This window comes from Diabrotica virgifera, chromosome 4, assembly GCF_917563875.1.
Source record: "Diabrotica virgifera virgifera chromosome 4, PGI_DIABVI_V3a".
NCBI classification, from domain to species: Eukaryota; Metazoa; Arthropoda; class Insecta; order Coleoptera; family Chrysomelidae; genus Diabrotica; species Diabrotica virgifera.
In genome coordinates, this window is record NC_065446.1 from 155,427,674 (window position 1) to 155,441,569 (window position 13,896).

The following is a 13,896-nucleotide window of genomic DNA, read 5'->3' on the forward strand; positions in this document are numbered from 1 at the left end:
TAGAGTTTTTTCACTAAGTCAATACTTTTCGAGTTATTTGGCGTTGAATATGTTCATTTTTTCAACAAAATAACCACGCTTTTAGACGGTTTTTCGCAAATAACTCAAATAGTAAGTATTTTGTCGAAAAAACATTCTTAGCAAAAATATATAATTTAAAGAAATGGTGTATACATCACGTCTCTACACCTAGTAGAAGCAGAGTTATAGCTAATGAAAAATAGGTTCATATTCGTCAAATTCCAAATGGATTACTTTAACGTGAAATAACCAAAAATGAAGCACATTTCCGGCGAAAACTCATTACAACTTATTTAAAGTGTTTAAAAAAATCTTCATTTTTGTTTTATAAAAAAAATGTTTAGCATCAAAATTAAACAAGTTACGCTCAAAATAAAGTTAGTCCCTTTTGGTTTTGGTAAAAAAATCGAGTAAATCACCCCCTAATTAGTATCTTAAATGAACTTAATCGTTACGACTTCACAAGTTTCTTGACTCGTGTATATATTGTTTATATGATCTGTAAGTTTCATCGGTTCAAAGTCCTTATTATTGAAAGGGCTGTAGTTAAAAGGGGTTGAACGAGTCACTGATCACGAATGTATGCAAATTTAGAAACACCAAATCTTGATCAATTTTTGTCTAACAGAAAAACAAAAAAATACATGATATTCAGAAAAGCAAATCTGACTTTTTTTGTTTTTCGAGATTTTTGGTATCTCTAACAATTTTTAAGTTATTTTGAAAAAAGCATATTTTTCAAAATTTAAATTTTGAAAAAATTTACTTTGAAACCAAATTTTTTCAAAAATAAGCACTTTGAATTGATGAAACTTACAGATCATATAAACACATCATAAGTAAAATAACTTGTGGAGCGGCAACGATTAATTTCATTTAGGTTCTAATTAGGGGGTGGTCTTCTCGATTTTTTTTTGCAAAAACAAAAGGGACCAAATTTATTTTGAGCGTAACTTGCTTAAATTTAATGCTAGAAACTTTTTGTAAAAACAGAAATAAAGCTTTTTTTAAACGCTTTAAAAAAGTTATAATGGGTTTTCCCAAAAAGTGCTTAATTTTTTGGATATTTCACGTCGAAATATTCTATTTGAAATTTGGTGAATATGAATCTATTTCTCATTGGCTATAACTCTGGTTCTACGAGATCCAGAAACCTATCGCGTACACCATTTTTTTATTTTTTTATAGGCTATATTTTTGCTACGAACGTTTTTTTCGACAAAATACTTACTTTTTGAGTTATTTGCGAAAAACCGTCTAAAAATGTGGTTATTTTGTTGAAGAATGAACATATCCACTCGCAAATAACTCGAAAAGTGTTGACTTGGCGAAAAAGCTCTATAGAACAAAAGTTACTTAAAATTAGTCAGTTTACCCATTTCCGAACTTATTTTGGACATATATTTTTTCACCTACAAGAGGGGTGAAAGTCACCCCCAGGGCAAAAGCACACATCGGCACAATATCACTTTTTTCTTTGACATGTAAGCTATGCGTATGCCAAATTTCATGTCAATCCAAGCGGTTCTTTAAAATTTAGAGCAAAAACCGTGAAAGAATGGACTATTAATCGTTGGTTTACAGTCTCACTGATTATCATTTTAATTCATTTCTATTACTTTGCATCCCCTTATATTCACATATGTATATAAATATCTTCTTTTGGGTTAAAAAAATCGCATTATCTTTCTTCTTCTTTACGTGACATCTTCGCGCCACGTGGGTTGGCAATCATCATGGCTATTCTGATCTTATATGCTGCTGCTCTGAATAGTTCGATTGATGTGCATCCGTACCATTCCTTCAAGTTACGCAACCATGAGATTCTTCTCCTTCCTACACTTCTCTTGCCCTGGATTTTCTCTTGCATAATTAATTGAAATATGTTTCATAACATAATATATGTATAATATGTACTCATAACATGCCCCAGGTATTGCAGCTTTCGTGTCTTGATGGTTTCCAATAAGTCCATCCTTTTGTTGACTCTTCTCATGACTTCGTTGTTTGTTACATGCTCGGACCATATCTTCAGGATTCTTCTTATCAGGATTATCCTTAATTATACTTAAAAAAAAAACTACTAACCATTTGAACCTTACTTCGTCAATGGTTATGGTCCTCATAAGAACAAATAAAATCATTAGATCTAAGGTAAAATCATTTTGCCTATATTTTTGCACAAAAAACTGCACCCACTTTTTAAATATTTTAAAGAAATGCAAAGAGTTTATTGTATTAAACTTCAAAGATCTCATCCATAATACATAAACCTGATGAGATTTTTTTATATGATTATTATTTTTGATAGAAAATAATTTAAACATTATTTTAGACACAGTATTTTTCACATTTTAGGTGTAACCAGTCTGTAGTAGTGTGCTTTACAATGATTACTTTCTTAGCACTTGGGTTATCTCTAAGTATTTTTTCCGATACGTCAATTTTTGAATCTGGAATATTATTTGCTCTGCAGATAATAGATTCCCTACAAGGTTTATTGATTTTGCTGGTGTTTGTGGTACATTACCTCCATAGGCGAATGTATAGACCATGTGAAAACGGTATAAACGAGGAGCTACCACTACAGGAGCAAAATGGGTTTTTACGTTAAATTATTTATTATTATATAGGTAAATATATATTATTATGGTATACCGGAATGGGAATGTACTGTCTGCTTAAATAAGTTTCTTTAACACAACTTTACCAACGGAAAATGTTCTCAATGCTTTTGTGTTTCTTAGCCTTATTGTTTTTTATGTTTAAATAACTAGAGATCATTTCTCTCATAGCTAAATAGAGGACTGCTTTTAGTGGATTCCTTTCTAAATACTCAATATTGGTTTCATTAGCTTACTGTATTACTACAACATAACTTTTTTCACATTTTTAATAGATGCAAAAGTTACTGCTTTTTTTAGTTTGTCATTCCCTGTAAATTGTTCATAATAGAATTATGTTACGAACAAATACTATGTACATACAGTATGGTGCAAATGAAAGGAATAAATTCTTTATTTCGTAAGCCGGTAATTTGAAGGAATAATCCTGAAACAATTCGATTTTTATTTTTAAATTATGATTTTTTGGCATATATGTACCTATATCATACTAGTGACATCATCCATCGAGCGTGATGATGTAATCGACATTTTTTTTAATGGGAGTAGGGATTAAATGCTAACTCATTTGGAAGGTTATTCAATTCTCTATGCCTTAATATAAACAAACATAATTATTTGTACAGAGTGTCAAAACATTTTTTTTTTAATTATGTTAATTGGTACAAAAAGATGAATGCATATACTTAATTTATTTAATTCACAATATACCTATCTTACTGTGTATTTAACAAATAAATTTATTGATTTTCTCTTTAATTCAGTGTTCGAGCTGCCACCCACCTGCCTCTTGGCAGTTTTATAATTTAAAATTTAAGTGAAAGGCAATGTTTATTTGTCATATAAACATTTTTGTCTATTGTCTACCAGCAGTAAAATGTATTTTGAGTTAAATAAGTTACTTTCATTCTTCTTTTTGTATCAATTAATTTAATTCAAAAGAATTTTTCTGGACACTCTTTATAAATAATTATATTGTTTATATTAATATATTGAGAATTGAATAACCTTTCCAACAAGCTAGTACGCGACCCCTATTCTCATTTAAAAAAATTATCGATTACTCCATCACGCCCAGATGATTGGCGTCACTAAAAACAATATTATGCCAAAAAACATTTAAAAATAAAAACCGACCTGTTTCGGGATTTTAATCGATGTAGTTTGATATGAGTAATGATTAGTTATATAGATTGAAACGACTTGGCAGACTTCAGTTGATCAAGATGGTTGCTTGAGATTTCGGGTAGGGTCTCATAATGGTCCCCGAAAGTATCCGGTAACATCGGCTTCAAGCCTTTTAGGGCAGTCAATGAGGGTACTTGGCTCCGAATTCCATCCTACTACATCGATTTACTTGATATTTTTACAGTAAGTAGGGAATAGCTTAAGAAATAAAGTCTACCCTATGTTGATGTGCGCTTTTATCTTGGGGGTGCTTCACACCCCTTCTCGGGGGTGAAAAATGTTTTGGTTAAAATAGCCACGGAAGAGGCTAGATAACCTAATTTTAAGCAAAAACTGTTCTATAATTATTTTTTGAAAACTCAATACTTTTTGAGTTATTCGTGGTTGAAAATTGGCCATTTTCATTGAAAAATGACACCTTTTCGGACGGATTTTTGCGAATACCTTAAAAACTATGCACCTAACAAAAAAACTATATAAAATATTTCTGTAGGTTATAAAAAAACAAAGAGATTCGTTCCTTCGTAAATCTTCTAGTTAAAATACAAAGAGGGATATGGTAGATAAGAAGATTTTGTTTTTTTGCTGCATTCTCAAATCGGTGTATTCAACTTGAAATCACACAGAAACTGTCGATTTTTGGTGTATAATGACACTAATAACTTTTGTAGTGCTTGAAAAGACCTTTAAAATGAGCAATATTAAATGTCGATTACATTCAAAGTAAGCGAGATATTCTGCAAAAAAGTTTACGACTTTATTTTAAGAAGGAATGAGAAGTATATTTAGCCCTTCATCCATCAAAATTTAAATACTTCGTTTTCCTTCTACAATACTTTTTACTATAGTGGTATTTCTATGTTCAAAAAGTTGGACTGGATTAAAATGAATGGTTTTTGAAAAAAATAAGATCAAATTATAGAGCGCATTTTTAAATTTTCTTAAAAATCTTCCATTTCCTCCATGTAACTCGAAAATGATAGATACGCAAAAAAGATACGATACAAAAATTTAGGGCTTTTTCAGATAAAAATTTCACTTTTATTTTTTATTACTGTATCTCTTATCATTTTCAAGTTACATGGAGAAAAACGAAGATTTTTAAGAAAATTTTAAAATGCGCTCTATAATTTGATATTTTTTTTTCAAAAACCATTCATTTTAAACCCGTCCAACTTTTTGAACATAAAAATAACACTACAATAAAAGGTATTGTGGAAGGAAAACGATGCATTTACATTTTGGTGGATGGGGGTTAAAATTACCTCTCATTTTTTCTTAAAATACATTAGTTATCAATTTTGTTTGCAGCATATCTCGCTTAGTTTTAATGTAATGGGCCTTTAATTAAACTCATTTTAAAGGTCTTTTCAAGCACTACAAAACGTATTAGTGGTATTATACACCTAAAATCGACCGTTTCTCTGTTATTTCAAGTTGAATACACCAATTTGAGAATGTACCAAAAAACAAACTAACAATAAAACACTGAAAACGTTTGTTTTCTATACTTCCACAAAATTTATTACAACTAAGTGACTACAGCTGTTTCGGCAGAGTGCCTTTCTCAAGTGATTTAGTTTACAATGGTTTGCCTATTTAAAGTCTTTAACTGAAGCGGTTGAGGAGTGGGGAGCTGTTTGTCTCAAGTTGATAATTCAGATATATATCTGTATTTTTCAATTTATTAATTTCCATAGATTCTAATAAAGATAGCTTAAGGCCTTTATTTTGAATATGAAGAATTTGAAACTGTTCATTAAAAGAATGATTAATGAACAGTTTCAAATTCTGCACATTCAAAATAAAGGCCTTAAGCTATCTTTATTAGAATCTATGGAAATTAATAAATTGAAAAATACAGATATAATTCTGAATGATCAACTTGAGACAAACAGCTCCCCACTCCTCAACCTCTTCAGTTAAAGACTTTAAATAGGCAAACCATTGTAAACTAAATCACTTGAGAAAGGCACTCTGCCGAAACAGCTGTAGTCACTTAGTTGTAATAAATTTTGTGGAAGTATAGAAAACAAACGTTTTCAGTGTTTTATTGTTAGATAAAATGAACTTCCATCAAGTAACGGTCGAATCCATCAATTATTTAAAAAACAAACTATTTTCACGTACCTCTTTTTGTATTAAAACTAGAAGATTTATGAAGGCAAGCGTCTCTTTGTTTTTTTTTAGAGCCTACAAAAATGTTTAATATAGTTTTTTTAGTTAGATGCATAGTTTTTAAGGTCTTCGCAAAACACCGTTGGAAAAGGTATTATGTTTTAATGAAAATGGCCAATTTTCAACCACAAATATCTCAAAAAGTATTGTTTTCAACAAAAAAGTTATAGAACAGTTTTTGCTTAGAATTAGGTTCTCTAGCGAATTCCGTAATAATTTTAACCAAAAAATTTTCCACCCCTAAGAAGGGGTGGGAACCACCCCCAAGATAAAAGCACACATCGGCATAGGGTAGACTTTGAATTAGGAGATAAGTAAAGGCTAGGCCCAAAGTTTCATTAAAATCCATGCACTAGGATAGAATTCATAGGTAATATCCTATTCTTGCTCTCATTGACTGGCGTATTTATAATTTTACGATTTAAGAATGTAAACTGAATTATACATATTACCATTGTTTGGTTTTGGGGCTATCTTGCAAGTACATGAGTTCACTGATTATGGACTGATCAGTCCGAAAACGTTTGTCCTGAACATATTTTATGCAATCCATTGGGATTTTTTAGAATTTTATTAAATTATACCTACTACTTAGAAGTTGTTTTACTTCGATGTTGGAACTTTTTAACTACATGGTATACAGCCAAGTCCCGGGAAGTTTCCCGTTTAAGTATGAACTTATTTTTTATATATAGTTTCAGAGGATAGCTTTGTATTACAAATTCTGGAAGACATGTTACTTATGCTTTAAATGTTGTATAATATCTTGATGTTTTTAAATATTTATATTATGTACAGTCTCCTATTTACAGTGTTACTTAGGTTGCTTAAATTATGTCATGTATAAAACCTTGATTATTACTTCGTATTATTGTCTTTTTTATGGTCAGAAATTTTATAGAATCCATATAAATTTTTATATTTTTTTACAGGATACGCTCATGTTTTCTAATTTGGGTGACGTCTACCATTTGGGTACTTGATGCAGCTCTTAAAAACATGGACTTAGGAAACCCTTTAGTCTACGAAATTATTGAAGGATCACAAGGTATATTCGTTGTATCTATTTTTGTAACGAATCGATACACGCGAAAAGACATTTACAAGGCTCTGTGCAAAAAACATGACGAAAAATCAGATAGAGATAGGTTTAATAGGTTATTAGAGGTATTTAAGGTTGAAGACAAAACTGTTGAAGGTTCTGATGCAGAAGTGGCACCTGGCAGTCTTCCAAATTATGAACGATGATTATAATAAACATTTTACTACCAAATAATATAATATACTGTGATATCAAGAGTTTCAAAGTTTACGTACTGTATTTTATACTCTGAAATGTTTTTATGTACTGATTGACAAAAATACTGATTTTATTAGAAATAGTACTATACATATAAAAGGCGGTCAGAGCAACAGGGACCTAACCCCAAAAACAAAGTTTTGAGATAAATGCAATCTTTGCATTCGTATTTCCATTAGGTATGCTTATGGGATGGCACTACAAATTATGTAACTAAATTTATCCAAATATAAAGGTAGGTAGTTTGTGTAGCCCTTGTTAATCCGAAGATTTAATGTTGCTGTTTTATTGATATATTAATCTAAAAATGCTCAATATGGCTTAGGCCACTGTTGCTCTGAGCGCCTCATATACAGTTGATCCGTTGGATCTTTCCGCAAACATAATGACTCAATTGCAAACAAGTTAAATCAAAACATTAAGTGAAACTTACGTCGACAGGCACTGTCAATGTAATTATTAGGAAATGGCTATTATCCTGTTATAACAGAGCTGTAAAGATCATAAAACTGTGCTAAGTGGATAAAATTATTTCTGTAAATCTGTCTTTTACGTCTAAATGAACAGAGAGTCATTTTAAAAGAAAATAATCAACTTATTAGGTGAGCCTATGAAATTGTTATAAGGAGCTATAAAATTTGATGTCAATATAAACATTAAAATTATATTAAATTATGAAAATTGTGATCTTACTAACAAAGAATAAAGAACAAAATTTGTGTTTTCTAGTGCTATATTTTAATAAAGTACAGGGGGAAAACAAGGAATGTCACATTTATACATATTGAGAACACCAATAAAGGCATAATTCTTATGATATCTAAAAACCACTCAGGAGATTCTTACCAGAATTCTAGCAATTCTTATTCCATAATCTTAATATAATATTAATCTATATTAACCTACTAATTTAATAGTGCACAAAAAAATGGCTAATATTCCTTATTTTTGTTCAATGGCTTGCGGACAATCCTTGTTCTTCGCCTAGATACAAATTCTTAGAAAATTTATATAGGCTTATCTTTTTGGTTATTATCCTGAATCGATAGGCTAGTCGATAGTACTCAGTTTTTGCTACCACATGGCTAGAAAAGCCAAAATTCATGAAAAAGTGTCATTCCTTGTTTTTCCCCTGTACTCTTTATATAAGACTAAACTACAACTGATGGTAATGCAAATTACATTTTATATTTTGTTTTTGACGTTTTGATTTCCAGTCCTAAAATCGCTTTCAAGAAATATCAAAGTATCAAGTCAAATATTATAAAATCCAGTCAAAAACAAAACATCCCATGTAAACATATTGAAGAAAATAATTACACTTTTATAAAAAAAGATTTTTTTATAATACCATAATTTTTATTATTTATAGGACACAATTATTTTTTAAATCAAAATTTCAATTTTAAAAACAAAATGGATTTCCGATGCTGGGTATAGAACCCGAGACTTCTGGGTGAAAGCCAGGTACCCTAGCCACTAGACCATTTTGATTTAATATATATTAAGAGGCTACGGTAGCGATCAACAGGTAGCAACAAACGCGTTTTAAGATTGCGGCTCTAATTTTGAATATTTTGCCAAGATATTTGGCACACATAATTCGTAATGTAATAAAGATTGGCGGTACAGAGCCAAATTTCAGAAATATGTTAGTACGTGGAAATTACTCTATAATTAAATAAAATATTGAAAAAAGGAGCCTGTGCCGCCATTAAGAAGAAAAAAGAATTGAAGGCACTCATGGGAGTGCCGACAGAAGTGAAAACTTCTTATAGTATATAAATTACGAGCTCTATGCTTTTTCTCCATCCAAAAAGATGTGATATACCTATATCATATGCGATGGGTATTCCCTATGCTATTTATGTATACATACACATAATTTATATACGTATAAAATTTATTTCAGCGAAGTGATGACGGTCGCAAATTCAATACTTTTTCCTCGTCCAAGAAGTGCACAACGTCCCTAATGAAATTTTCAATTTCAAATATTTATTTCGTTGAAGCAATGATGGTCGCGATGACGGTTGCTAATTTAATACTTTTTCCCATCCAAAAAGTGCACAACGTCCCTAAAGAAGTTTTCACTTCAAAAATGTATTTCGTCGAAGCGATGACGGTCCCTAATTCAATACTTTTTCCCCATCCAAAAAGTGCACAACGTCCCTAAAGAAATTTTCACTTCAAGAATTTATTTCGTCGAAGCGATGACGGTCGCTAATTTAATAAGTTTTCCCCATCCAAAAAGTGCACAACGTCCCTCAAGAAGTATTTACTTCAAAAATGTATTTCATCGAAGCGATGATGGTCGCTAATTTATTAATTTTTTCATCGAAAAAGTGCACAACGTCCCTAAAGAAGTTTCACTTCAAATATTTATTTCGTCGAAGCGATGACGGTCGCTAATATATTACTTTTTCCCAGTCAAAAAGTGCACAACGTCTCTAAAGAAGTTTTCACTTCCAAAATTTATTTCGTCGAAGCGGTGACGGTCGCTAATTTAATAATTTTTCCCCATCCAAAAAGTGCACAGCGTCCCACAAGAAGTTTTTACTTCAACAATTTATTTCATCAAAGCGATGGCGGTCGCTAATTTAATACTTTTTTCCATCCAAAAATAGCACAACGTCCCTAAAGAAATTTTCCTTCAAAAATTTATTTCGTCGAAGCGATGACGGTCGCTAATTTAATACTATTTCCCATCCAAAAAGTGCACAACGACCCTCAAGCAGTTTTCACTTCAAAAATTTATTTCTTCGAAGCGATGACGGTCGCTAGACGGTCGGCAATTTAATACTTTTTCCTATCCAAAATGTGCACAACGTCTCTAAAGAAGTTTTTACTTCAATACATATACGTACAAAATTTATTTCGCCGAAGAGATGACGGTCGCGAAATAAATCCTTTTTCCCTATCCAAAAATTGGTTTTACATTTATTTTAAATTTAAATACTTCTATACAATTTATGTATAGATACACATAATATAGATACGTACAAAATTTATTTCGCCGAAGAGATGACGGTCGCGAAATAAATCCTTTTTCTCCATCCTAAAATAGGTTTTACATTTATTTTAAGTTTAAATATGTACTTCTATACAATTTATATATACATACAAATAATATATAGCATAAGCGATGATGGTCGCGAATTCAATGCTTTTTCCCCTATTCAAAAATCGCACAACGTCCCTAAAGAAGTTTTCACTTCAAAAATAAACTTTTATCAAATAAACTTTTTTATCCCATGCCTAGATTTTGTATAATCTTGGAACTACTAAATTTTTTTATTTCTAATAAGAAATCGAACATATTATAACTAAATAACTAATTAGGCAACATAGAGAAATTTTCACTGTCATTTTGACAAACCTGCGTCAGATTTTCTCTAATCTGTTCTGTCATCTTTATCGATATCTGTTCAGTGTAGTAGTGTGTTAATTTAAGAATTCGTTTTTGTTGTTTCATAGGAAAGTAGTGTTTATTGATAGTTAATTTATTATACCTATACCTATATTTGTTGTATAAGTTGTTGGTCTCTTTGAAAGAATAGATTGTTGTTAATTGTGAATTTTAGTTATATGTAGGTAGGTAAGTATATTTTACGTAAAAATATTTCGAATTCTAATGCGAGTATATAAAGTTTTCGGAGGATTTTTTATTCTAGAAATATTATCAATAGTTTAACAAAATGGAAAAAGTAAATCAAACGAAAAATAAAGTGAAACCTTCCAAGAAACAGTCCATTAAAAACCGTGCCAAAATTATGCGAAAATCGAAATTTGTTTCGCTGCACAACAAAAAATGATTATTTATTATTGTTTTAGTATTAGATATTTCATGCAAATACCTTTCTAAATACCTATCTTAACATAAAATTTTCGCCCATTTTGGTTTATTTTTATAAATATCTGTTTATTAATAATAAAATCGTTTTCTACTACTTACATTTAGCGCGACTATGATATTGTCAAAATATGAATCTTAGATAATGTCAAAGATTATCACTGTTGCCAAAGTTGATGATACTATCTCCCGAAGTTATATTTTGTTGCTACCTGTTGATCGCTACTGTTTACTCTTAAGATAAATATTTAACTATAAGATTTAGCAATAATATTAAAAAATTTCACTTTTATAAAAAATTTCTTTTTATGATACCACAGTTTTGTTATAAGTATGTGGGACACAATATAAAATTATTAGCTATATTGTCGTTTCTATCCATATGTCATGTAAGAATTTTATAATCGATTTTAAACTCATATAAATTAAAGAAAATGTTTAAAATTGTAAAAAATAATGAAACATGTTCCGAAAGAATAATTGTTATATACGTTAATATAGCTAATATCATAAAAATATTAACTTGCTAACTAAAGCAAACTAAAAAATAAGGGAATGGCGAAACCTAAGCGACTCCATCTTTAAACAAATAAATATTTAAAAATAAAATCTTTGAATTTCTTAGTCGAAAACAGATTCTCTCTTATACCTATTCCCCATCCTTCTAAAATTTGCAAGGAAAAAAGGTGAATGTAGAGATATGGTGAGTCTATAAATACACTCCACAACACATCAGTTCATTGAGGCAAAGATCAACAAATTTGTTTACTAGTACTCAATACGTGAGTAAAAACGCAGGTAGGTAAAGGCATTTAATATTTAATTCAAACAATGAAGAAAAAAATAAGTAACATCCAGGTATGAACCGGGGCTCTCGATCTGCAGTGGAATGTTCTACCATTAACTCATTAACCGCCAAGCAAAGAAATACTGCAAAAATATCTAATACAGTCGAACCCGCTTATTAGAATCCCTGTTATAGGAATATCCCGGTTTATGGAATATAAATTCAAGTTCCCGAAACATTTCCATTTACTCCTTAATAAATTTATCTGTTTATTGGAATAGGATCTAACTAGATAATACCGCTTATTAGCATATTTTGCAGGTGAAAGAATATTTTTTTTTTACAATTTAGTAAAAACTTAAATTATGTTTGGTATTATGGTTTGTCGTCAACGGCCGGTAGTGCTGGATTAGATATTATTAGGGTAATAAATATTTATTACTTTGTTACGAATACCAATTCGATCTTTAGCATGGCCGACAAATGCATGGGTCATGAAATAATTTTTATTTGTCTACACAAAGGCACTGTTACCTGTTATAAAATTGTTAGAAGCAGTTTATTTAGAATTCACTCAGAGAGTAGGCTACTTGTTTACAAGATGCGAATTATGGCTTTGTTAAATTCGAAAAGAAGGGAAAAGAAGAAGAATGTAACAATCCATTTCTTGACGCCAATAAAACTTCTATTCAACCAATGGATTAAGGATTAAGGATGACCACACGGATTAACAACGAAAAAGCTATAATTACCAATAATTTCTCAAGAAAAAAAAAAGTAATTTTGTTATATATGCATTTTAATAAGAAAATATGTATTTACAAATCTACATATTGCATACATTTCATATTAATTACCTAATGTATTCATTCACATACATGTAATGTAATTTGGTATTTAACACATACATAGATAAGTACTAGTATTATTGACGTAAAAAGACCTAAATCAATTTACATACACTGATCATGTACATACATATATGATATATATATTGGCATAGTATGTAATAAAACTACATATTGGCATAGTATGTAAAACTACACATTGGCATAGTATGTAAATAATATTATTACGTATATTCGGTAACACTTATTTCGACTAGCCACCAATGATCAGTTATTAGAATATCCCGGTTATAAGAATATTTTTGCCTTGCACAAAGGCTATTCCAATAAGCGGGTTCGACTGTATATTTATTTACTAGAGTAAAATAAATTTAAACAATCGTAAAAAAATTGTTTTACACTTTGATAATGGCAGGTGTCACAACAACAAAATGGTTCGTTTTCGAACCTATGGCGGAACTGAGCTATAAAAATTGATATACACGATTTTATTTTTTGTGAAAAGTCTCAAAACATTTAGAGTGTAAATTGACCTGGCAGTTTTGATAAACAAAAATAGTATGATCAGAACATTGCCTACACCTTCTTCAGCTTCTTTGTCAAAAACGAATCGAACGGCCCTCTATCTTTTTTAGAAATTATTTTAGATGTTTCCAGTTTACACTTTTCCATCATGTATCTCTCACTATGGCAGTTGCATAAATTCGACAAGTCGACATATTGTCTACAGTCTACAATACTACACAACCTGCCTTATGTAGCCCCCCTTTAGCCCTAGATTATAACAAAACTGAATACCAGAATATCCGTCATTCTAAAGGTACGTACCCACTATGTTCGTAATATTGATACGGGAGCGCCACTATGTTCATGAACCTCTTGCGCTCCGCGCTCCCTGCAACGTCTCCAATCGATACGGTATGCGCTCCTCTACATATAAACCAACACCAATTGGAACGCCGAGGCAGAGCGCGCACTGTTGCATGGTCCGGGAGCGCCAACCATTCACTATGTTTACAAACTTCTTGCGCTCCGCACTCCCTGTAACTTGTCCCATCGAGACGGCATCCGCTCCTCTAAATATAAACCGCCACCTA

General features: G+C 30.8%; 1 protein-coding gene across 2 annotated transcripts in view; it reads left to right on the forward strand.

Annotated features, from left to right (window-relative positions):
- The window catches only part of LOC126883967 (G-protein coupled receptor Mth-like), a 230,582-nt gene extending 218,786 nt beyond the window's left edge, over nt 1-11,796 (forward strand). Inside the window, exon 8 of one of the 2 annotated variants that reach the window (XM_050649735.1) lies at nt 6,944-11,796. In XM_050649735.1, the coding sequence (XP_050505692.1) occupies nt 6,944-7,259 (316 nt within the window). In that variant the 3' untranslated portion in view covers nt 7,260-11,796. Of the gene's footprint in view, nt 1-2,379; nt 2,650-6,943 lie in introns of those variants that run through there. The other variant, XM_050649736.1, reaches the window with a different exon arrangement.
- Nucleotides 11,797-13,896: the final 2,100 nt, after the last annotated feature.